This window comes from Carya illinoinensis, chromosome 5 (genome assembly GCF_018687715.1).
Source record: "Carya illinoinensis cultivar Pawnee chromosome 5, C.illinoinensisPawnee_v1, whole genome shotgun sequence".
In the NCBI taxonomy this organism is placed as follows: Eukaryota; Viridiplantae; Streptophyta; class Magnoliopsida; order Fagales; family Juglandaceae; genus Carya; species Carya illinoinensis.
This window is the reverse complement of record NC_056756.1, coordinates 42,367,402-42,392,284: the sequence shown is the minus strand read 5'-3', so window position 1 is coordinate 42,392,284 and position 24,883 is coordinate 42,367,402. Positions and strand designations below refer to the sequence as shown.

At 37.1% G+C, this 24,883-nt stretch overlaps 1 protein-coding gene across 7 annotated transcripts in view; it reads left to right on the top strand.

Annotated features, from left to right (window-relative positions):
• Nucleotides 1-23,707, top strand: part of LOC122309831 (sister chromatid cohesion protein PDS5 homolog A) — a 40,578-nt gene extending 16,871 nt beyond the window's left edge. For 3 of the 7 annotated variants that reach the window (XM_043123521.1, XM_043123517.1, XM_043123523.1), the window contains 13 exons: nucleotides 78-214; nucleotides 10,379-10,496; nucleotides 11,574-11,708; nucleotides 11,785-11,981; nucleotides 12,103-12,250; nucleotides 12,452-12,565; nucleotides 12,670-12,756; nucleotides 12,869-13,336; nucleotides 14,666-14,752; nucleotides 20,107-20,153; nucleotides 21,071-21,180; nucleotides 21,664-21,737; nucleotides 23,349-23,707. In XM_043123521.1, coding sequence (XP_042979455.1) covers nucleotides 78-214; nucleotides 10,379-10,496; nucleotides 11,574-11,708; nucleotides 11,785-11,981; nucleotides 12,103-12,250; nucleotides 12,452-12,565; nucleotides 12,670-12,756; nucleotides 12,869-13,336; nucleotides 14,666-14,752; nucleotides 20,107-20,153; nucleotides 21,071-21,180; nucleotides 21,664-21,737; nucleotides 23,349-23,381 — 1,755 coding nt within the window. In that variant the 3' untranslated portion in view covers nucleotides 23,382-23,707. Of the gene's footprint in view, nucleotides 1-77; nucleotides 215-10,378; nucleotides 10,497-11,573; nucleotides 11,709-11,784; nucleotides 11,982-12,102; nucleotides 12,251-12,451; nucleotides 12,566-12,669; nucleotides 12,757-12,868; nucleotides 13,337-14,665; nucleotides 14,753-20,106; nucleotides 20,154-21,070; nucleotides 21,181-21,663; nucleotides 21,738-23,348 lie in introns of those variants that run through there. The other 4 variants (XM_043123518.1, XM_043123520.1, XM_043123519.1 and 1 more) reach the window with 4 other exon arrangements.
• The last annotated feature ends 1,176 nt before the right edge of the window (nucleotides 23,708-24,883 follow it).

The following is a 24,883-nucleotide window of genomic DNA, read 5'->3' as shown; positions in this document are numbered from 1 at the left end:
GCTGCTTGAAATTTCTGATTACCTGTATGGAACTTTCCCTGTAAATTACTCATGTTTACTTCTCCTGTCCTTTGCAGATCTATGGGCTAAAAACACTTGTCAAGAGTTTTTTGCCACATCGAGGAACTCATGTCAGACAACAAATTAATGAAGTGTTGGACATTTTGTCAAAAATGCTGCAAATGGGTGATGCTTTTGATGGTATCAACTCATGGTACGAGACATAAAATTATTGGTGATTTTGGATGCCATTACTTAATTTAAGTTTTCCCTTTTTTTTTCTCTAATAGGTAAAAAAAAAGCATCATATATCATAGATTCATGTAGCTATATAACTATATAGCATTATAGCCATATCATCCCTGTTGCACTAGGTCAAAGTTTTTCTTTTTTTGATACGTAATAAGAGATTTTATTAATGCAAGTAGATTGGCATAGCTCAAGTACACAAGAAGTATGCAAGCGGAAACACCTAAATACAAGCTATGAACTAGGAACCAACAATGCCTAAGAGCATTGGCATTGGGTTATTTATCTTCATCTTCATCTTTGAATTTGAAGAATATGCCCTTAAAATGGTCTGCATTGGTTTATTCATATCTATAATTATAAATAACTATGTATAGTTCTTATTCAAAGATGAAGAACTCATTTTCTTTCTTCAAACTATATTTTATTGGTTTTTCTCTCTCCTCCCAACTCTCTCTTTTCTCTTTTTTTTTTTCTCTCTTTTCTTTTTTCTCTTCTCTCTCTTTATTGTTTTATTATTATTTGATCAAAAAATACATAATTCAATGTAGGAATTTTTCTTCATATTCAAAATCAATCTTCAAAAGACATAATTTTTCATATGAAGATAAAGAATCTATTGCCAATTCTCTAAAAAAGAAACATTTAAAATATCCCCATTCAGTACAAGAGTTCTCGCCCAAAAGCAAAGGGTTCAAGAGAAAAACTCTCTAAATTCTCCCAACGAGTGTTCTCTGTCATCAAAACAGCGTCCATTCCTTTATAGCCATAAACACCACATTAAGCATAGAGGAATCATCTTCCAAATATCAGCAATGTGATGGCTGCCCATAAATCCTTTCCAACAAGCCAATAGATCCACCACTCTCTTGGGCATCACCCAAGCTATACCCAACCTGCTGAAAATCTCATCCCAAATAGTCTTTGCTACCTCACAATGCAGAAACAAATGATCAACTGACTCCCCATCTTTCTTGCACAAATAACACCAGTCTAGGCAAACTATACTGCACTTCCTCAAATTATCCGTTGTCGGAATCTTCCTGAATGACACCAACCAGTAGAAAAAAGCGACTCTAGTAGGTACCTTGGATCTCCAAATACAGTTCCAAGGGAATTGGTTGACACGACAGCACTTTATAATAAGAACTAACGGAAAAAATTAATTTCCAGCATGCTGCCACATCATTCTGTGTCATACAGTACTGAGAAAGACAGTAATGATCGGCACTTCCCAATCATGAACATATCTAATAAATCTCACATTCCATTGGGGAATATTATTGGAAAAACATACAGAATCAGCTACAGTAGCATCTTTGTCCCTTGCCATTCTAAATAGGGAAGGAAAAGTATTCTTGAGAGCCAATTCCCCACACCAAAGGTCATGCCAAAAGCAAATCATATCTCCTCCTCTAACCTTGAACAAAACATGGTTAATAAATTCCCCCCAACCATTCCATATGTAATTCCACAAGCCCACACCATATACATTTCTAACTTCATTAGAACACTAATACACCCAAGCCCTCCCATATTTAGCATCAATAATATTTTTTCATAACGCATCCCTCTCTAATTGTAGGGGTGTCAAATCGTGTTAACGGGTTGTGTTCGTATCGTGTTAAGACATGTATATTAATTATACTTAAATGGGTCAACCCGAACACGACCCGTTTTAACCCGTTAGTGAATACGAAATAGATTGACACGATACGACACGTTTCAACCTGTTTACATTAATGGGTTGAACAGACTTGTTTCAACCCGTTTGATCTGATTGATTTTATATAAATATTAAAATATAAATAATATCTATAAAAAAACTAACTAAAAGTCCAAAATTACAATCCAAATAATAAAAATACTGACATTAAAATCTTAATAGTACCAAATATGATAAACACACAATTACACAAATATGATAAATAGAGATTGTAGTAATATTAAAGTTACAATCCCAAATATGATAAACACACAATTACACAAATATGATAAACATAGATTGTAATAATATTAAAGTTACAATCCCAAATATGATAAACACACATTATAAAGTATTAATGCTACAATCTTAGGTCTAAGGGTACAAATGTAAATTCAACTTTCTTAACGGGTCATAATGGGTTGACCTGTTAGTGACTTGTTAAGCAATCGTGTCTTGATGGGCTAACTCGTTTTGACCAGAACCCGTTAAGGTCAACCTCAAACCTGCTTTTATCGTGTTGTGTTCGTGTTGGGTTAACGGGTTGTGTTACATATTGCTACCCCTATCTAATTGATATTTCCAATGCCACTTTCCAAGAAGGGCTTTATTAAAAAGCCTCAAATTAAGATTACCCAAACCCCCACAAGTAACTGCTGAACAGACTTTATCCCAACTTACTAGATGGAGCTTTTTGTCATCCCCAACACCACCCCACAAAAAATTACGGAAGATTCTTTCAATTCTACAAGCCACCCCCACTGGCAAAGGGAAGAGGGAAAGAAAATATGTTGGAAGATTGGACAACGTACTTTTAATCAGAGTAATTCTTTCTCCTTTGGATAAATAGATCATCTTCCACCCAGCCAACCTTCTTTCTATTTTCTCAATCATTCAATCCCAAATCGACGAAGATTTATAAGAGGCACCCAAGGGAAGGCCTAGATATATCATGGGAAGAGATGAGATCGTACAACCCAAAATGTTTGCCAAGTCCCTAGTATTTGAGACAGGGCCCACTGGAACATTTTTGGCTTATATAAGTTGACTCTAAGCCTAGAAACAGCTTTGAAGCTCAATGACGAAGGTGATCATGATTAGGTCACTAAAAATAAGAGAATCATCAGCGAACGGGAGATGTGAGACCTTGATACTACCAGGAGACACTCCACCCATTGAAAAACCTGACATGAAATTTCCTTCCACAGCTGCATCAATTATTCTACTCAAAGCATCCATGACAATAATAAAGAGGAAAGGAGACAACGGATTCCCTTGTCTCAAACCTTGAGACTAGAAAAAAATCCAACCGGGGAACCAATCACCAAGATTGAAAATCTGACCGTTGAGATACAATGTCTAATCCAAGCACACTAGTTCTCTCCAAAGCCATGTGTCCCAAGTAAATATAAAAGAAATTCCCAGTTCGCATGATCAACTGCCTTTTCCATTTCCAGCTTAACAAGAATGTCAGCAACTCCCTCTCTAAGTCTGCTTTCCAAACATCCATTAGCAACTAAAAATGAATCAAGGATTTGTCTCCCCTTAACAAATGCATTCTGATTTTTTGAAATGATCTTTTCCATCACCACACTTATGTGGTTGGCTAGAACCTTCGAAATGATCTTATAGACCCCGTTGACCAAGCTTATAGGGCGCAAATCCTTCATCTCCACAGCCCCACTTTTTTTGGAATAAGGGCAATAAATGTGTCATTAAGGCTTTTCTCAAATTTCATGTATGCATGAAACTCAATAAAAACCTTAATAATATCCTCTCTCACAATATCCCAACAATCTTGGAAGAAAGCCATAGAAAAACTATCAGGACTCAGTGCTTTATCACGCACCGTCCTTCTAACCACATCAAGAAACTCCTCTTCCTCAAATGATCTCTCCAACCAGTCCATAGAGTGCTGGTCAATATGCACAAAATCCAGCCCATCAAGTTTGGGTCTCCAAGAGAAGTCCTCTTGGAAAAGCTTCTCGTAGAAAATAACAATGTGATCCTTATTATCCAAAGGATCTGAAGTAATAGTGTCCCCTGATTGAAGGTATTCAATGTCATTATTTTTGTGATGAGAGTTTGCGATACGATGAAAAAATTTAGTGTAATTGTCACTTTCCTTCAGCCAAAGAACCGGAGATTTTTGCCTCCATAAAATCTCCTCCAATAAAGAAATCTCTTCTCCAGTTCAGCAACCACCTCACCTTTTCTCAATCTATCCTCCTTCGAGATTCCACCCATCACCTCCCTATCCTCCAATGCTTGCAGCTGATCGAAAAGAGTCTTCCTCTGTTTATCCAAATTCCCAACTTCTTCCACATTCCAAACCTATAAGTCAATTTTTAAGGCTTTGAGTTTTGTAAAACAGAACTTGGAGAACCAAAAAGTGGATACGACAGCCACCAAGCCCTCACCCTATCCATGAAACCCTCTTTCTTCAACCACATATTTTGAATTTAAAATATCCATGCCCTCCATTAATACCCCCACAATCCAAAAGAATGGAAAAGTGATCAAAACATAATCTTGGAAACCGTTTTTGACATAAATCGGGAAAATGAACCTCCCAAGAAGAGGAAACCAAGAATCTGTCCAGCCTCAACCATGATCTCCCGTTGGACCACCTGAAATCCCCTCCAATCATAGGTAGATCAACGAGATTTAGCTAAAAAATAAGATCTAAAAAATCAGACATCGTTCAAGAGAGAAGAGATTCAGCCGAATGCTTATTAGGGAAGTGAATAGTGTTGAAGTCCCCTCCAAAACACCAAGGAAGATCCTAGCAATCATATAGTCCAACCATCTCATCCCACAAAAGGCTCTTGCTGCTATCTATATTTGGGCCATAAATACCTACAAAAGTCCACTCAAAACCATCCTTCACATTTTTAAAGTGAAATGACATCGAAAAATCCCCCACTAGTTCTTCAACCATTTCGACTACCCTCTTATCCCACATAATAACAATGCCACTAGAGACAGCCTCCGCCTTCCCTTTGCATCTAAGCACACTTTCTTCTCGAGGATCATAGTTGATGGAGCAAGATAATCTATTCAATTCTCTTTCAGATTATTCGAACAAATTTTGTTGTCTTGAGCCTCGAAAAATTCTTTCTAAATATTGTCTTGCAAGATCCTAGTTGCTGGATGAGGTATCGTCGCCGGGATACTGTCAGAGAGTTCGCTAGAGCTTGTTGGTCCTTTCTGGGATGGCGGCCGAGTCCCTAGATCGATTGTTGCCTTGGGCCGAGAACAAAGTTGATGGAAGGCCTTGTTTTTTGTTTGGCCTATAATGAGCCCCTCAATTAGCCATAGGAACAGGCCTAGAAGAAGAGCCTATCTGCTGAGACCCATATTTATTTATTATGAAAACCAGAGTAACCAAAGCAACTCATTCAACCTAAGCCCTTGAGAAGCTCCAAGCACATATCAATTTTTTTGAGCAAATTGCTGTTGGAGAACACCTATGCCCTTAGTTGTCCTCTGTAGAAAAAGGATACTAACTCGAGTGAAGGAAAGGCCAAGGAGAGTGGATTGAAACTTTTCAAACTTTCAAACCATACTCTCGGTGCCTGCTTCAAACCATACAAAGAGCGTTTTAGTTTGCAAACATCATTAGGTGAGGAAGTAGGCATACCAGAGGGAAGCTTCATGTAAACTTCCTCCTTGAGATCACCATGTAGGAATGTGTTCTTAACATCCATTTGATGTAAAGGCCATGATTGAGATGCAGCAAGAGCTAGTATGGTTCGCACGGTGGGCATCTTGGCTAACGATGCGAAGGATTCATCGTGGTCTAGGCCATACTCTTGATAGAAACATTTGGTTGGGGGACATGGAACAACATCTCAGGTCTGGTTTTCTTCAAGTGCTAGAAGTTTTGTTTCAATAGCTTTCCGCCAACACTCATGCTCCATTACCTACTTATAAGATGAGGGAATGAGAGTAGAAGATAAGGTGGCTGTCAAGGATAAAGGAGCGGTGAAACCCAACCTATCTGGGGGTCTATGAACCTGAATACTATGTCTGAGAGGAGCAGGTGCAGTTGATGGAACAGGGTCAACAATCTGGGAATGAACTTGAAGGGGGCTCAAGAAGTGTGGAAGTTTGTTTTGATATGGCGTAGGAGTGTCGTTGATACATTAGGAGAGGCTTAGAAGGTATGGGATCTGCAGAAGAGTTAGTAAACAAGGGAAAAATAGAAAATGAAGGAGAAAGGGGATCGTGGTGAGTGGAGAAAAAATATTGGTTTTCTAGAAAGATCACATCTCTAGAAACCCAAATACAACGCAGATTTGGATCATAGCAAAGAAAACCTTTATCGTGTACAAAGTATCCTAGAAAGGCACAGTGGACTGATTGAGCCGTGAGTTTTGTGCATTTGTGTGCAGGAAGATGAACATAGCACACACAACCAAAGGTACGAAGGTTAGAATACTTTGGAGTGTGACCAAATAACCGAGTGTAAGGATAGACATGGTTTAATGATGGAGAAGGCAATATGTTGATGAGGTGAACAGCAGTGGAGAGAGCTTCACACCAGAACCGAGAGGGCACATTTGAATCTAAAAGAAGGGTGCAGACAACATCGAGAAGGTGACGGTTCTTTCTTTCAGCCACCCCATTTTGTTGGGGGGTTGAAGGACAAGACCGTTGAGAGATTATGCCATTAGTTTGCAGAAATTCCTGAAACAAACGAGACATGTACTCACCCTCATTGTCAGAGCGAAGGATTTTGATATTGGCAGAAAATTGGGTTTGAATATGAGCATGAAAGAGCTTGAAAACAAAAAATACTTCATCTTTAGAATGCAGGAAATAAATCCAAGTGAAGCGACTATAGTCATCAATAAAAGTGACAAAGTACTTGTAATTAGCATGAGAAGTAACCGGTGCCATACCCCACATATCATTATGTATCATATCAAAAAGCTGGACTACTTTTGGTGTGTGAGTGGGAAATGGCAGAGTTTTACTTTTGCCAATTCGACAAGAATTACAATCAAATTGAATAGCACTAAGAGATGGTAACTCTTTATTCCCAAGTAAACCAGAATTTAGCAAATCATGAAGAACATCAGAGTTTGGATGTCCGAGATGTTTATGCCATGCTTGGTAATCAACATGAGCAGAATTACAAGTGACAAAGGGCAAAGAAAAACATGGATACAAAGGAAATTGGAGAGGGAGAAGACGTCGTACTTTAGGCCCCCTCGCGATCATCTTCCCTGATTGTTGACTCTGCACAACACAACCAGATTTAGAGAATTCCACTTTACAATCATTGTCAATCAACTAATGAACCGAAACGAGATTAGGGGTAAGACCAGGAGAGACAAAGACATTGGTTAGAGATGGAGAAACATTACTGGTGAACGTGATAGATAAATGGTTGCCATCAGTAGTATGAATTTTGAGATTTCCATAATATTTGTTTATATTGGTAAGGAAATGAGCATTGTTTATCATATGATGGGAAGCCCCAGAATCAAAGTACCAAGCCAGTGATGTAGAGAAGGGTTTACTTGAGAGTCCTAAAGCGGAGAATATAGAAATGACCATTTGTTGAATCATTTTAGGATCATTGGTTGAACTGGAGCAGGCCCACTTTGTGTCGGAGGTGCTGTATCCACAGAACTACCAGTACTAGAAGAGCCAACTGAGGCAGTATATGCTGTTTCAGATCTCTTGGGATGTTGGTAGGGCATTTCTTGATAATATGGCCATCCTTTTTGTAGTAGTTGCAGGAATTTTTTTGGGACAGTTTGTAGCGAAATGGCCTAATCCTTTGCACTAAAAGCACTAAACAGTGCTCATATCCCTGCCTCTTGGCTTGCCTTGTGCTGAATAAGCCATGGGAATAGAGGTAGATCTACGTTGTTCCGTGGTAGTTTGAGTGAGAAGGCGCTGCTCCTCACGAAACAAATCATTGAGGCATGCATCCAAGGAGGGGACAAGTTCTCAGTTCATAAGATTAGACCTTGTGCCTTCAAATTCAGATCTTAATTTCATAAGAAATTGATCCCTCTTAGAAGTTTCATGGCAGATTGAACAGAACTAAGACCTTCGGGACGTAAGGTAGCATAGACTATATCAGTATATTCAGCCCAAAGATTCATGAAGCTAGAGTAAAAATCAGAGATAGAGACCATCCTGTTGGAGATTGAAGTTGGAACTGACGAGCAAGTGTTGTGCTGACTGTAGAGCCTCTTGAGGTAATTCCACATCTCGGTTGCGGTCTTGGAGGGTCGAAGGTTCAAGATGATGTTGGATTTGACCGATCCTAGAATCCACTCCATGATTTGAGCATCCTTGACCTCCCACTTGGCGTGCTGATCCTTGTCTTTGTTTTTGTCAGGAGCAGGGTTGCCGCCATCAACATGGCCCCATGGATCCTTGCCTTTGACAAATATCTTGAAGTGGAATGCCTAGGCTGAGTAGTTTTTGCCATTAAAACGAACCAGGAAGGCATCGGATTTATCTGAAGACATGAGGCCGAGCGAACTTGATCAAGAATAACCGAGAACAGGGGACTGAACTAGGGCTGAGTTGGACTTAAGAACAAGAGACACGTGAGAAGAACAAAGACTGAACTAGGGCTGAGTTGGACAAGAGACACGTGAGAATTGAGAATTGTGTCTCTAATACCATGATAAATTTAGAGATCTTTGAGCCCAAAGTGTATTTCTCTCGGTGGAGAATTTCCATTTATATATCGAATACAAGCTAATCTTCAGCCCTTAAAAACAGCTAAACTACCATATACAGATTTGCCTAAAGATAGCCTACAACTAGTATATCCTAATTAAGGAAAGAATAAAAGATTTACAAGTATAGAAGATAGCTGTCAAAGCTGTACAGCTGACTTTAAATGGCCAGCTAATTCCTTTGACAATTGCCAGAAAAGTCCTTCACTTTCAGCAATTCAGCCTGCAAATCCCAAAGCAACCCTTCAACTACTTCGACGATCTGCAACACTTTGGAAGACCAACCGTCACCTCCCTCCTTACTGTTGCATGGCCGAAGATTACCAGACTTACTACCCATTTTATTTACACCCACCCTCAGAGAGTCTTTTGATCCAACTACACCATCACAATCACCTTGATTCAGATGAGATGTGGTGTTTACCGGCTTTTGCAAAACTGACAAGAAAGGTCCTTCCTAGAAAAGGGATCAGCCCTATTGACCGGCTTGTTCATTACCTCTGCAAATGACCCCTTCAAACCCAACATTTCTTGAGCACGAGGAGATGAAAAAACCATATGGGAAACTACTCTATTTTTCACGCCAGAAACAGAGGACATGCAGCTACCTCTTTCAACATTGCAGCAAATCGCCTCCACCCCTCACCCTTCAAACCTTCTGGGACGGCAATAAAACCACGCCTCATCTCTTTCCCGTATTTAGACAATGTTAAAAAGCGGCCATAATTGTTATGGCAACGCTGGGCAAGCAACACCTGATACCCATTTTGTCTAGACTTGTAAAAATCCAACAGGCCAACCGACACACCACAAGCAATCATCATGGTGGCCAACTAGTCCACGGCAAAAACATCCATAGTAATGAACTTATTAACCTTATGACTTTTCTCCGTGATCTGCTACCACTTGTCATTCTCAAGATGAAAATAAAAAGTATTAAGAGTCAATGAACAACTTCCTGCTATATCCCATTGCAAGAAACAAAGAAACGGTAGAAAAAGAGAGAAGAAAAATAAAGAGTAAAGAGGAAATGCTAATTCCGATGAGGAGCACCGGAAAAAGGAAAACGGATACTCGTGAGAGAGAGAGTCATCATTTCCAAATTTGGCTCTATTAAGTCAAAGTTTAAGAAGTTAAAGCAACATTGGGGTGGTTGTTTGGAGGGAAAAAATGCAAACCCTTATCTTCAAATTATCTAATATCATATGAAACTCTTTCGTTGCCAAGATATGAAATTCTTTTGTTGGTATTCATACCATATCAAAACTGTTTCACGATAAAAAGGTTTGAAAGAGAAATTGAATTAAGAACCTTCAATGCAGAGCTATTTTTTCCATTTTTCACAAATCATGAAGTATTTTTCTTAGGCTTCCAAGCATACCCATACAAATATAGCAGTGTCCATATATGTGTGCATATGAGAATATAAATATATAAATATATCCACACTTATACATGCATAAAAAGTATGAACAAATGATGTCGCTCTGGGGCATGGGACAAAAATATGATCTTTTTGACCAGCAACTATCCTGTGCATGTTAATTTAGAATATCGATGGTTTTTTTAACTAAGCTGCGGTTCCCATATTTATGTTGTGTAACATTGGTATTTCCTTTGCTGGGTTAGAATCTTCTGTACATTTGTTTCTCATATATATGTCAGTGGGCTTTGTTAATTGTTATTTTCTTGTGGTTATTGGGTTATGCAGTGAAGGTGATAGGGCTCACATCAGATTAGCTGCCGCGAAGTCTGTTCTTCAGCTTTCTAGAAGATGGGATTTGCATATTTCACCAGAGATTTTTTGCTCTACACTTTTTATGGCAAAGGTATGCTGGCCCCAGAAGATACTGAAAACAGAAAACATAGTTTTCAAGGGCTTTCTGATAAATTCAGAATGTATTAACAGTTGAAGGACAGTCTATAACTCTACTTTTTGTTTGAAGAAAAAGAAATTGTAATCCTAAGCTTTCCAAGATAAGAGGATAACAGATCAAAGAAATGAAATCAACCTAAAATGTTTGTTTGAAATAGCTTCCAGTTGCTCTGGTTTTGTTATTTATTTTCTTACACCGCTCAAATTTAACCTATTTATTTTCCTTTTGACATCTTATATGAAAATGTGCTTATTTAAATGGCACAATTAGTTTTTTTATTTATCATTTTTGCAGTCTTCCTAGATTTGCCTATATTATGATTATACATGACACATACTTTAGTTGGAGACTCATGTACTCTCATCATGGGAGATGAAGAAAATGCTCACCACCATAACTTGGATGTTTAAATAGTAATTCTATAGTTTCAACTGTATTTTGTCTGATACATCTGATATGAATTATTACCATGGAGAGGGGGGGAAATCTTATTTTTGAAACTGTAAATAAGAAATGACAAATAGATGTTTGGGCATGGGATTTGTACCAGTTGAGAAGGAAATTGGCAGCAAATAAATATTAGGCTAGAAATTGTTTGAGTGCAATTGTATCTGGTTCTTTGTTTGCACCTGGCAAGAAGGGTTGCGATGACCAATTCAATTTTCTTGTTACTTTGTTTTCAGTCATTAGTTATACATTTTATAGTTATCATTGTTATCCGAACATCTCAAAAAATACGTTAGTTTTCTTTTAAGTATTGTGGAAAAATACATTCTTAAAACATCAAGACCCTACTAAAAGTAATTAGTTTATGAATGGGACAAAAATCTGCAATTAACAGCTATCATCCATCAGGTGAAGCTACTAATAATAATACACTGGTAGTTCTTCCCTGAAAACAGAAAAAATTGCACCTTTTACAAATCATAGTAGCTCCAGCTTATTTCTATCTATTTTGATTATTACTCTTTAAATTGATCTTTGTTATACTCTTTTTGATGAGTTTTGTTTTCTTCTATCACATTCCAGGACGACTCTTCTCTTGTTCGGAGATTATTTTTGAATAAAACACACAATTTATTGAAGGAGCATGCTATACCTATTAGATATGCTTGCGCTTTTGCCTTAGGCACTTCAGACTGCCTCAAAGATCTGCAGAATGACGTATGTTAATTTTTTGCATCCATGGACTTATTATAATTCTGATTTACTGTATATCTTCTGACTCCGTTCATTTTAGTCATTTAAATATATGGCAGAATTTATCAAGGAGTATAGTAGAGAAGCCCGAATCTGCCAAGCTTCTGCTGGGCAAGGAGGATCAGTCACTGATTATCCGGCATACATAGTGGTCTTCTTGATATATCTTCTTGCTCACGATAGAGGCTTCCCTCATGAAAACTGTCGGGATGAACAAATATATGCCCAATTTTGCAGGTAATTTTTTTCCTGCCCATACATATTTAAAAAAGATTATGATTGAATCTAATATTTCTTGCAGTACAGTTCAAGTGAATTGAATTCTGGTGATGTTGCTTGATACATATCCTCTTTGCAGTCCGCTTTTTAATTTACTGGAGGCATTAGTCAATGCTACAATTGTTGATGGGGACATGGATCTTGTTAATGATGCACTTTTGCTTCTGCTCAGTATTTTTCGTGCTGTTAAGAAAGCTGAGGATGCTGCTGATGCTCAGAATACTCCAGTAAGAATTGTGCTTGCAGTCTCTTCTGTACCTCTATTACTTGGGTTGACTCTTTCAAGTTTTTCTAATATATATATATATATATATATATTTTTACTTATATCAATAAAAAGAGTTATGTACCTTGGAGGACATATTTCCTTTTCGATCTTTGCTTTATGTTATACTTACAATTGATGGATGATGTTGTTTTAAATGCAGAAGCTGCATATAATAGCCGACATTGGATTCTCCTTTGTTGCAGCATTAAATTATAATGGTGTCTCCTCGTCACATGCCCCTGCATTGGTCTTGTTACCATCATCATTATATAAAGTAAGTTTTGTTGGGGAGAGCAAGAGGAGCAGTTCTTAAGTTGTTTTAAGGTCTTAAATACATGCAAATCATTGTATCAGTTTTAATATCTTTGTTATGTGCAGGCAAATCCACGATGTCTTACTTGGTCCTCTGTTGACGACTCTTTTATTAATAGGATTGTTTATGCATTTAAATCTCAGATCTGTGTGGTACGAGTCTAAAACTGATTTTCTTTTGATGATGTGCTTCATTTGTTTATTATCTTATTGAGTTTTCTTGTTTATGTATTTTTTTGGTTGGAACTTTCCTAATCGTGTTCAGCCCGTTAGCTCTCTTCCAAAACGTGGTCGGAAGTGCCAAGAGGATAACACACAGTTGGATATTTTTAAGAACCACACATTGATCTTGGCACCTCACAAGAAAGTTGATTTTTCCAGAACTGGAACAGAAACTCAAACAAACGTGAGGCAGGATATTAGTGTGGGACAGAGACGAAGGCAGGCAGTATCTTCACCTGTGTCTAAATCAGTTGGATTGCACGAGTGTTCTACTATCAATAACCAACACGGGGCATCTAAAAAGTCTGAAAAAATTCTAGAGAAAAAACAACTGTCATCTTCTTGTGATTCTGTTACTCTGAGATCCTCTCTGGCTGAATCACATGTTTCGATTCAAATTCCAGAAAGAGATTCATTGTCGTTTAAAGAAAATGTCAGTGCTGGTGGTAGGATTACTGCTGAACATTCCAAATATTCCAGAGCCAAGATCAAAGACCCATGCAGCTTAAATGTAAGTATGAAACGAAAGTGAGAATGTACCTTGATGTTGTTTAACTCGTCTTCAGTTCAGCCTCATTCTTACTCATGATAAATATTCTAAGTAATCAGATTTGATGAATCGTGTTGGAAGCTAATAGTACAAATGTGGTTTTAACTGGGCAGTAAATCAAATCAATCAGTAGACAATGAGGATTTCACTTAAAGGAGATAAATTCCAGTGTATCTTTTGTAGCTCTTTATTGCAATATTGGTCTTTTATTTTTCAGTTCCTATCCTTGCTTGGTGGATAGTTATGAATCAATGTTCTAAATCTTTATTCATAAGGTGAATTGATGCTTATATTCCGTTTATAGCATTTTCCATTTTCTGACACAACTTTTCGGAGGGGGAGAGAGAGATTTACAATTGCTTATATTACAATTGCTTCCCATCCATGGTCCTTTTTGGAATGGTCGTCTTGTTGATTCTCTTTATAACTTGCTGTTGTCATTTTTCTTTCCTTGATGTTGGCTTAAAACCTGAATATGAGTCGGTGCGTTCTCAAATTTTGGCAAGTTCCCAGCTTCTCTCATTTCCTGATGTGTTCTCCCGACTTCAACATGCCACGTTATCTGGACAAGGATCTCAGTTGTCAATTGTACCCTCACAAGTTACACTAATTACAACCATGTCCTCTAACACTTGACATAGTCCACATTATGATCTCTTTTGCATATAAAACTGAAAAAACAGAAATTCCATTTGGTACCCAGCGAATTTTTCGGAAATATGGTTAATACTTCTGATGATGTGTTAAGTTATTTCATTGGGGAAACAAATTGTGAAACTTCAATGATTATGGTTGAACTATTTATGTAGGATTATTAACTTGTTGATTGAACAAGTTAAAAAAAATTTACTGGTACAACTGCACCAATAAATATCTACAAAAGGGGCCAATAGATGGGTGGGTTTGGGTTTCTGCATTAAAAGTGGGATGAGTTTCCAGATATATATGCTTGTTAACAGGTTAAAGTTTTGGAAGGCTTCCCCCATCCCAAACTTTAAACATGTCCATTCCAGATATATATGCTTGTTAACAGGTTAAAGTTTTGGAAGGCTTGCCCCATCCAACTTTAAACATGTCCATTCCCAACAATATCTTTATAGAAGAAGCTAATTGGGTGGATTGGTTCAAGTGGACAGAAAAACAAGAATAGCAATAAAACAAAAGTTAAAAGGGATTGGACTTAAAAGTCGTGTTTGTCTGTGCATCTCATATGAATTATTTTTACTTTTTTCTCTTCTATTTTCTACTTATCCTAAGTTATTGTGCCTTGATGCTTCTATCGACTTTCAGACCACAGATGATAATGGGGAAGTTGAGGTAGTATGTGTGGAATGTGAGAGTTGGGAGACACCAAGCAATGGTACTCTGGTGGAAAGGGTAAGAACACAAAGCACCATGAGTCCTTGATGAGCTTGCACACATGGACTTGGGCTTGGCTCTTAGAATTAGAGTGTAGTTCTAAGCTTCTCGTATTTGAAAGCTCAAGTGAATTTTGAAGAATAATTTTGTCTTTAACTTCATGAAATCAGTTTTAGATATAATTTATGTGTTTCACGTATGGGTAATGAGTTTGGTTTCAATGTTCTTGATGCTCAAAAGATTTATAGGTAAAAGGAAACATATGGTTAAAAAATAATTGAAGGGGAAGATACATCTTCCATCCTTCGGCTGCCAGGTGCATCTCAAACCACCAAAACAGATTCATTGTACCAACTAACTACCAAAAATTCACAGATAGCGCCCTTGTCCAATTATGGCAGTTAAGATGGATGAAAATGGATAATGTGGCACATTCTTGATGGTCGGATCTCAATGGAGGGTGCACATCACAACTTTTTGGTAGTTTGAATGTGTAATGTGTCAATTGTGTTAATTTGGTGTGTAAAGTATAAAGCGCCTGGTAGTTGAAGAGTGCAGATTGTATTGTTCCCATAATTGAAATTTATTGGATTTATTAAACTTAAATGACTTGCACACCCATATGGCTTCAAGCGTAGTAAGCAAACCTTAGAGCATGCTTGCATATCAATAATTTAGAGAATTTAAAAAGTTTTCGTGTGTTTCGTGTTTGCATTTGTGAGACGGGTGGTGTCTTTTGAAAAGATGTTTGGGAAGAAAATGATTGAGATGTATGTTTTTGGTGTTTGTGAAAGTAGGTGGGGTCCACTTGAAAGTATAAAAGTTGAGTGTTTTACGTTTTTGTATAGTGGTTTTGATTTTTTGGTATTTCGTGAATGTTTCACTAATGATTAGATGATTTTAGTTGGATATGAAAAGGTACTTGGGGTTTGTTAGAGGATATTTTTGTACATCAATTAAATGAGAGAGAAGTATTTTTCCTCCATAAACGTCTACATGGTATCAAAGCTGTTGCTTGAGGTGTTGGTGGTTTTTTCTGAGCTTTCCGATAAGTTTGTGGTGGTTGGTGGAAGTGTTTTCAGCGGCCCATAGTTCTTTGAAGTGTTTTCCGGCCACTTTTCGGCATCATCTCCGGTACTAGGCACCAAGGGTAGACTCGCTGACCTTTTCTGTGGTTATCGGCATAGTCATCGCCGCCTGGAAAAACCGCCGTTGCCGGCCAAAGGTTGAAGTTTGGGGCTGTTTGGTTGCAGATACAAGCTGTCCAATCTTGAGTTTGAATAGCCAAAACCTGGAGTAAGAGTGTATTCATATCTAGAATAACACCTGTTTGGTAACACATATAAGGTAAACCCAACTTACCTTATCCTTGGTTAGGAATAACCTATTCCTATTTCAGATTAGTTTTTGAAGCCTGTATCGCCGAAACCCGATACAGGCCTAAATTTATCCGAAACAGGCCAGTTCAGGCCAAAACAGTCCGAAACAAACTGGAAACTGACCAGAAACAGGCCTAAACAGACTGAAACAGGCCCGATTTCAGCTCATACAGATCGGAAGTTTGTTCTTAGAGTTGTTTTTCAGGTACTTGGACTAAGTTTCTACATTTTCAGGTTGTGTTTCTCGGATTTTTCAAGTTAAATTGTGGTTTTTTCTAAGATATTGTGTGATATTTGCCAAGAAATGACTAGTATATCAGAGGATGAGTATGATAAGCTTTTGGGTTGCACACGGGTTTTAACGTCCGCATGTCTTGCCTCATCCACTCAAGATCTGTGGATCATTGATTCAGGAGCTAATAAACATCTTACTGGTCGGTCCTTTATCTTATCTTAAGTTAGATACTCTTGACATCTCCAAAAACTGTTACACTCGCTAATGGTTCTCTTGCTAAAGTTATAGGCATTGGATCCATTAAGCTCACTGACTCTATATCCTTGTCATTTGTTCTATATGCTCCTAGTTGTCCCTTTAGGTGCCGTTTGGTTAGCCAACCCAACTTGACTCAACTCGACTCATCTTATCTAATCATTACAACTTTCCCAACTTCCAACACAAAATATAATAAACAATTTAACTTTTTTAAATTCCAAAATAATAATAATATTAAAAAATAATATTTTAAATTTTCATCTCAACTCATCTAAATTCAACCCACCTGTTTGCTGTCCATCAGTAAAATTATTCAAAGTCTTCAATATTCAGTGACCTTTTATCCCTCTTCATGTGTTTTTTAGGATCTCAAGACAAGAAACAAGATTGGTAGGGGGCATGAAGCTGGTGGCTTGTATTATCTTGATGTTAAACAGTCACCCACTCAAGCCCTTACATCCTCCTCATCATTTGCTTATGAATGACATTCTCGTCTTGGTCATCCACATCTTTCCCTTTTGAAGCGTCAAGTCAAGAATTTAGGAAATATGTCTCCGATTCCTTGTGAAGCATGTCAAATTAGTAAACATTATCGTGTGTCTTTTATACCTTGAATTGATAAAAGAGCCTCGAGTCCTTTTGAATTGGTTCACTCTGATATATGGGGACCAATTAACATTGAATCAAATACATTTCAGTATTTTGTCACATTTATTGATGACTACTCTCCTGTGACATGGGTGTTTATGATGAAGGCAAGATCTAAACTTCATTCTGTATTTAAAGTGTTTTGGAAAGAAATTAAAACTCAATTTAATAAAAGGGTTTAGGTTTTGCATTCTGATAATGCTAGAGAGTATCTATCTATTATCTTTGCTAAAAGGAATTGTTCATCAAATTTCGTGTTCTTATACACCCCAACAGAATGGGGTGACTGAATGCAAAAATCGTCATTTGTTAGATGTAACCCAAGCACTTTTACTGCACACGTATGGTCCTAAACGATTTTGGAGTGATGGTGTTCTTATTGCTTGTTACCTTATTGACCGTATGGCTTCATCAGTTCTCGACGGTTCCTATCCTTTTTCCATCTTGTTTCCTTCATCTCCACCAAATATCATTCCTCCAAAAATCTTTGGGTGTGTTTGCTATGTTCATAACCTTGACTCGGATTTTGATAAGCTTGATCCTCGTTCTATCAAGTGTTTTTTTGTTGGTTATTCTCGGATTCAAAAAGGATATCGTTGTTATAGTCCTGTTCTTAGACGCTACTTCACTAGTGCTGATGTTACCTTCTTTGAGTCCATACCTTATTTCTCAGACATAGCCTCGAGTGTTGAGTGTGATCCTCTACCATTATCTACTCTTACACTTTCTCCTCCTGTCGTCGGTCCTCCACCTCCACCCCCTCCCCAGTTCCTTTACAGGTTTACTCACGTTGTTCACGACTGTTGGCTTCCATGCCTTCACCAACCGTGTCTCCATCTTCAGATCTTGCGTTACCTAGTACTTTAGATTGAGTACCTTTGCGGAGTATTCTCCACCTATTGCTCTCCACAAAGGTACTCAATCTTGTGTTACTCGACATCCAATTAGTCAGTTTGTCTCATATCATGCCTTATCTCCTCCATTCTCATGCTTTACCTCTCAACTTTCAAAACTTTATGTTCCTAAGATAGTTTAGAATGCTTTATCCGATCCGGGATGGAGGACAACTAGAAAAAATGAAATGGATGCCCTTCATCATAATGAGACATGGGAACTTGTTCCACTACCACTTGGTAAGCAGCTTGTTGGCTGTAAATGGGTATATACAATCAAATTTCATCCTGATGGCTCGATGGAACGTCTGAAAGCTTGTTTGGTTGCTAAGGGTTACATTTAAACATATGACATTGATTACGAGGAGACTTTCTCCCCAGTTGCCAACATCTCCTCCATTCGAGTGTTGATCTCTCTTGCTGTTAATTTAGACTGGGCTTTATTTCAGCTGGATGTTAAGAATGCATTTCTACATGACGACTTGCATGAAGAAGTTTATATGGAGCAACCACCTGGGTTCGTTGCTCAGGGGAAGTATCGAGGTACTATATGCAAGTTAAAAAATGCATTATATGGTTTAAAAAAAATCTCCTCGAGCATGGTTTGAGAAGTTTTATGATGTTGTATTGGCATTTGGTCTCCATAGATGCCAAACAGATCATTCGGTATTTCACTTACATAGTGAAGCAGGTCACATTTTATTGGTTGTATATGTGGACGACATTGTAATTACTGGGAGTGACTATTGGAATTGCTTGGCTGAAACAGTGTTTGCATGATCAATTTCAGACAAAAGACTTGGGCAAGCTCAGATATTTCCTTGGAATTGAAGTCAGTAGATCTAAAGAGGGTATCAACCTATCTTAGAGGAAATATGTACTTGATCTTCTGAAAGAAACCGGCATGTTGGGTGCACGACCTATTGACACCCCAGGACTAAAATCGTAAATTCTTGAAAGAGGAAGGGGTTGTTTGGAGACCCAGGTAGGTCGGTCTAGTGTAGAAGCTGAATATAGGGCAATGGCTCACACTACTAGTGAGCTGACATGGTTGCAACACTTCCTTCAAGAGATTGGGTTTCCAGCTCCTATCCCTCTCGAGTTATTTTGTGATAATAAAGCCGTAGTGCATATTGCCTCTAACCCTGTGTTCCATGAGAGAACTAAACATATAGAGATTGATTGTCATTTCATTCGAGAGAAGATACTAAGTGGCGACATTGTTACACCTTTTGTGAAGTGTGCTGATCAACTTGCAGATGTGTTTACTAAGTCTTTGTGTTGGAGTCGGTTAAAACTTATTTGTTTCAAGTTGGATTTATATGATATATATGCCCCAGCTTGAGGGGGAGTGTTAGAGGATATGTTTGTAATTAGTATAAGTGTGTGAGGGTATAAGTGTCAGGTGTATGTAGTGTGTATATATATATGTTTGTACATCAATCAAAAGAGAGAGAAGTATTTTTCCTTCATAAACGTCTACAGGGGTGATGACATGTTTGTTTTGAAGGAAATGAAAATTGTTTGATTGGAAAACCTTTTCTTAATTTATGACTGTATTTGGACATGGCTTTGTGGCCCTTGCTGAAATTCAATCTGCTAGAAGTTGGAGAGTACAATACCGTTTCTCTGTGATAAAAAAAAAGAGACCATTGTCCTTTTGTTTGATATCCTTTTATCCTATGGACTATTAATGAAATTTAGATTTGCCCTAAACTTCAATCTGCTAAAAGTTAAAGATGGCACTACACCATTCTGTATAATTACAAAAATCCTTCATTGCGTTAGTAATTTATTTTTAACCCAAGTCCTTTGTTTTAACATATGTCCATGGAGTATACTGTTTGGACAATGTCCCTTTTTCTTGCACAATGTCTGATATTGCCGCTTATCCTGATTTATTTTTTCCTTGTTAATTATGTTCCTTATGGATTTGTTATGTTGACTTTTCCCTTCAAGGAGGTTGTCTTACAAGAGGAGTCAAACACCTTTCAGTTTCAGCACAAGTGAGTTGCTAATAATTTTAAATTTATGTGTTTGGTGTGGTAGTAAAGTTTTCATTGTCATATTGCATTCTTAAGGGGGGGAATATTCTCATGCAAGCTTTGACCCTCCAAGGAATCCAGTGTTATTCTTAATTAAGCTTTTTATTTATTATTTTTTTTATCGTTGACTAATTGTGAGCATAAACTTTGTTCAAGTCTATACATATGTGAGATTTTAATTAGATTTAGATACAGGTGTTTCATAACAAAAAGCTTGCACATATAACACCATGGAGAGCATCATTGGTTTGAATCTAACTTATGATGAAGGAAAATGGATGGAGTTTCAATACATTCATGAAATGATCTGCCAAATGAAAGATAAAATAGCACTTTCCATGTTTGTGGGATACTGTTTGTTAATATTGCCCGTTCTTGCATATGTAGGATAATGTTTATTATTACTTATAAAAACAAGAATAATGTTTGTTGTTGCATATGGATTTCACCTTTACATATCAATTGGTTTCAAGTCGATCTAGATACAGGTGGAAATGCAGAACTTTATGCTTTTTGTCATGGACAATAAAGGTGCCTATGAAGGAATCAACCAGTTACTGTCAAGATTGCAATATAAGCTCCCCTCACACTTTTGAAGTAATGAGCGTTGTCAGCTTATAGACCAATGACCAGTTGACATCTGTAGCTTATCTATACATTATCACACAATATCTTAATGAAAACTAGTGCCTCTTGCCATACAAATTCTCGTGGCCTTGAGCTCATCTCGTGCCTTAACAAAAACTGTGGGTCTTTTTTGCCATGCTTGGTATAGTTTCTTACCTAACAAAGTGATGCTGTCATATAATGCATGAATAAAAGTTAGCACTTGACCATAGAGATCTGTGAAGCTTATATGTCATTCATTCTTTTCACAGCAATCTAAAGAGAAATGTTGATACAATTGGAGATATTGGTGCCCAACAACAAGAAGTCCTACCAATGGAGGAATGTCAAAAGTTTCCTAAGAGAACTACTCTCCCACGTGGTAATGTTCCATAATTTTGTCCAAGTGTTGCAAGTTCTTGAATTTTTCTTTTGGTTGTCTTTTCCTTTTTAACATTTCTGACTTATCATCACGTATATCGTGTCACATTTCAAACTGTTGTGGTATTTGAATGAATCCTATATTGTTAGCTTGCAAATTCAATTGGTGTCGAGTGGATATTATGTTGGAAGTTGAAGTAACAACCTTTTTTTTATTTTGGATTTACTTGCTGCATTTTTTCAACTCTAGTTTAAAATATTCTTCCCTCGTTCTAATAATCACCTCACTTTATTATATATATATATATATAAATGTTTAAATCTCCACCAATTTAGCTTATATTAAGTTGTATAGAAATTATTAGCTTGACAGAAATTGTGATGCGCCCCACCCCTCCTCATTTGTTTTTGTTTTGAGCAACGAAAGTTGCACTCTAAATCCTTCACACACCTGTTACTAATATTAAAATTTTGTATAATCTAGGTGCAGCGAAGGCAAGGAAGGGACAGAAAGCTTCTCTTGATACATCAGAAGTTACCAATCTGAACGAGGATGCCGTAAGCCTTACTACTCTTTTCCTCTTCACATCGTGCTCTTATTAATTAATGAAATCAATGACAAATCAAGATGGTAACTATATCTGCATATAATCTAAAGAGCAGCTTGATGAGAATGGGAATTTCTTCCCAAACACATTAATCTGAAAAGTCCCAAGAATTTTTGGATTTATTGGGGTGCTACTCGAACGACTATAAGTTGCAACTTAATATGCCATCTTGGCAGGGTATTATTGGGTATCACTAGCAAGATTTACACTAAATTTTGTAAAAATGAAATGGAACAAGGTCCTAAAAATCCATAGGAGGTTGCCAGACCCGATAGCATTCCAAAAGGGTTTGAACTTAGCTTAATCACTCTGATACCATTTTAAATCATCGTTTATTCCAAAAGGTTATGCTGATTAGAAAATGTGAATGAAATCATTTACATTAGATTTTGTAACAATTATAATTATTGCATTTTTTTTTAATTCTCGTTTATGGGCTACGCTCTTAGCGTTAATTGATAAAATCGTTTGATTACTTGAAAAAGTTATTGCTTCTTTTATTTTGCAAGAAAACATAGCTAGAAAGAACTATATTTGTTAACGCCTAAAAATAGCACAAGCCAAAATGGGAGAAAGAGTCATTTTCGGCCCGCTATGGCGATCTGGGCCTTGATCGATGTGGTTTGGAGCCCCCAGCGGTGGTTTGGTGTGGTTGTATTGTGTTTGTGTACATCCATGGCAATGAATAGGAAATAAATGCGGGGAAAATAAAAGAGAGGGAGACAAACAGATTTACGTGGTTAGGCATAACGCTTACATCTACGGGTCTTTTTTTTTGGTTTTTTTTGGGGGGGCGGGGGGGGGGGGGATTCGCTATAATAGATTGTTTTATAGTCTCTTATCCTCGTTGTACAATGTTGATCAGAGGTCTATCTTCTGAAGGTGGTGGCCCTATCGTTGGTGCTCTGGTTGTGAGGTTGAAGAAGCCTCCTGAAATCGTCTGGTTCCTTCCTCCTTATCTTCTGCCTCTTGTTCCTTTATTTCACATCTCTCCTTTATATCACATTCCCTCTTTTCTTCCTGACACCTTGTCTTTCCTTAGCCTTTGTCTCCTCATTGTCTCTTCTTCCTTTCTCCTTCTGTCATATTCTAATGGGGGTCTTTTGATGGGCTGGGCTTGGTTTGTCTAGGCTTGAGATATTTTATCCCCTTCAATATTTATTTATTTTTAAATCATTAATGTTATACTACATCGTGTTTTGTACATTTGTAGGTTTCGATCTGTGAATAAATATTTTTTGATAGGTAAAATAAAATTTTATCGAATCAAGTAAATAAGTGAAGATCAAGTATACAGGATTTAAGCATAAATATTAACGTGTGGTAAGTAATTTTTGAAGTTAGAAAAGGATGATTGTCTAGAAAGAGCCACAAGTTACTTGCATGATATATGTATAGTAATATGGTATAATGAACTATGGATGAAAGAAGGATATGAAATCTATATCTTTTTAGGTTATTGACTGTTTTTTTCCCTCTCTTTCTTAAGGGTATAAGAATGCGTTGTGCCTTTGCAGATGTAAATCTTAGTTCTTTGAATGGTTGGTTTTGCTTGTTTCAGGTTCTCAAAGGAGCTAGGAGGCGAAAAATTTAACTTTTCCTACTTGTTTCAGGCAAAAAATAGTGTTTGGAAAACAATGGATTCTGTCACTAGAGATTATTACTCGCGAGGACTCTCACTTGCCTTATGTAGGATTAGAAAGAAAGGTCTAACAGTTGCGCCGAAGGATACATCACTTTCCTTCTATAAATTTTCATCAAATGTGTTATAAGAAAAAGAAAAAGAATTCTCTTCAAATGTATATATTGACGTTTATTCTCTGAGTCATCTACTTCAGAACAAAATGCTGTGAATTATAGGAAGAGTTTTATGACAAAGTTCCCGTTAAATGAAGAAAGAGTGAGTTCGTTCCTCTGTTATTCATTTGATTCCTCTCTATTAAATCAGCATTATTGTTATTACTATTATCAGTCTGATCTCCTTTTTGGAAGAAATATTTTGGAGGCAAAAATTGAGAGCCTTATTGTTGAAGGAAGGAGGTAAATGCATCAAGTTCTTTCGCTGGATCAAATGATTTAATGGTTGGCTAATATGCATAGGACAAACAATACTACAGATGGACTTCAATCAGCCTGAAATCATGAATCATATTGTCATTTATAACGAGAATTGGCTTTTGAAACAATTTTCTTGGAGACCAAATGTGGATGGACTTTTGATTCTCTTCACTCAAAAAAAGCATAATGGCTTGAGAGACCTTTTGCAGAGATGAAATCATGAAACTATTGGCAAGTTTGGTGAGTGGCAGAGTTTCTAATCCAAATGGCTTCTGTATGGTTTTCTTCCAAATTTGTTGGGAAGAGGTCACAGATGATATAACTGGGTTTTTCTTTTTAATGAATTTCATGAAAATGTAAGGTTTGAAAAAAGTTTTAAAAAGGTTTAACAAATCCAATGTTGTTGAGATTAAAGACTATCACACCGTTAGGTTGATGAGCCGAATGTATAAAATTCTCTCGTAGATCTTGGCAAATTGTTGAGTATGGTGGTTGAGAAATTAATATTAAAGTTTCAAAACACCTATGTCAAAATTATACAAATTCTTGACTCGGTACTTGTTGTCAATAAATGTTTTGGATAGTAAATTCAAGTCAAAAGAGCTAAACTCATCTCACAAATCTAAGGCCTCATTTGTGAGAGGGGATTGTTCCTAACATGAAGAGTTAAAATTCAAGTTGGTGAGAGGAATGTATAAAATCCTCTAGCAAATCGGCCTTGTTAGTTTTCGCATATGAGATGAGATGAAAGTTAAAAAAAATTTCGTTAGAATATATTTTCTTAATATTATTTTTATTTTGGGATTTGAAAAAGTCAAATTATTTATTTTATTTTGTGTGAAAATTTAAAAAAATTATAGTGATTAGATGAGATGAGATGAATTAAAAAAACAAACGATGTTGCTTCTAGCCTTCTTGTGCAAGCTCGATACGATGAAAGTTGAATAAAAAAAAAAAACAGTCCCCAAGGCTTGAGACAAAGTGATCTACTTGCTATTTGTTTCAGTATTCAAGATGATTTTGGATGTTGTAAACAGT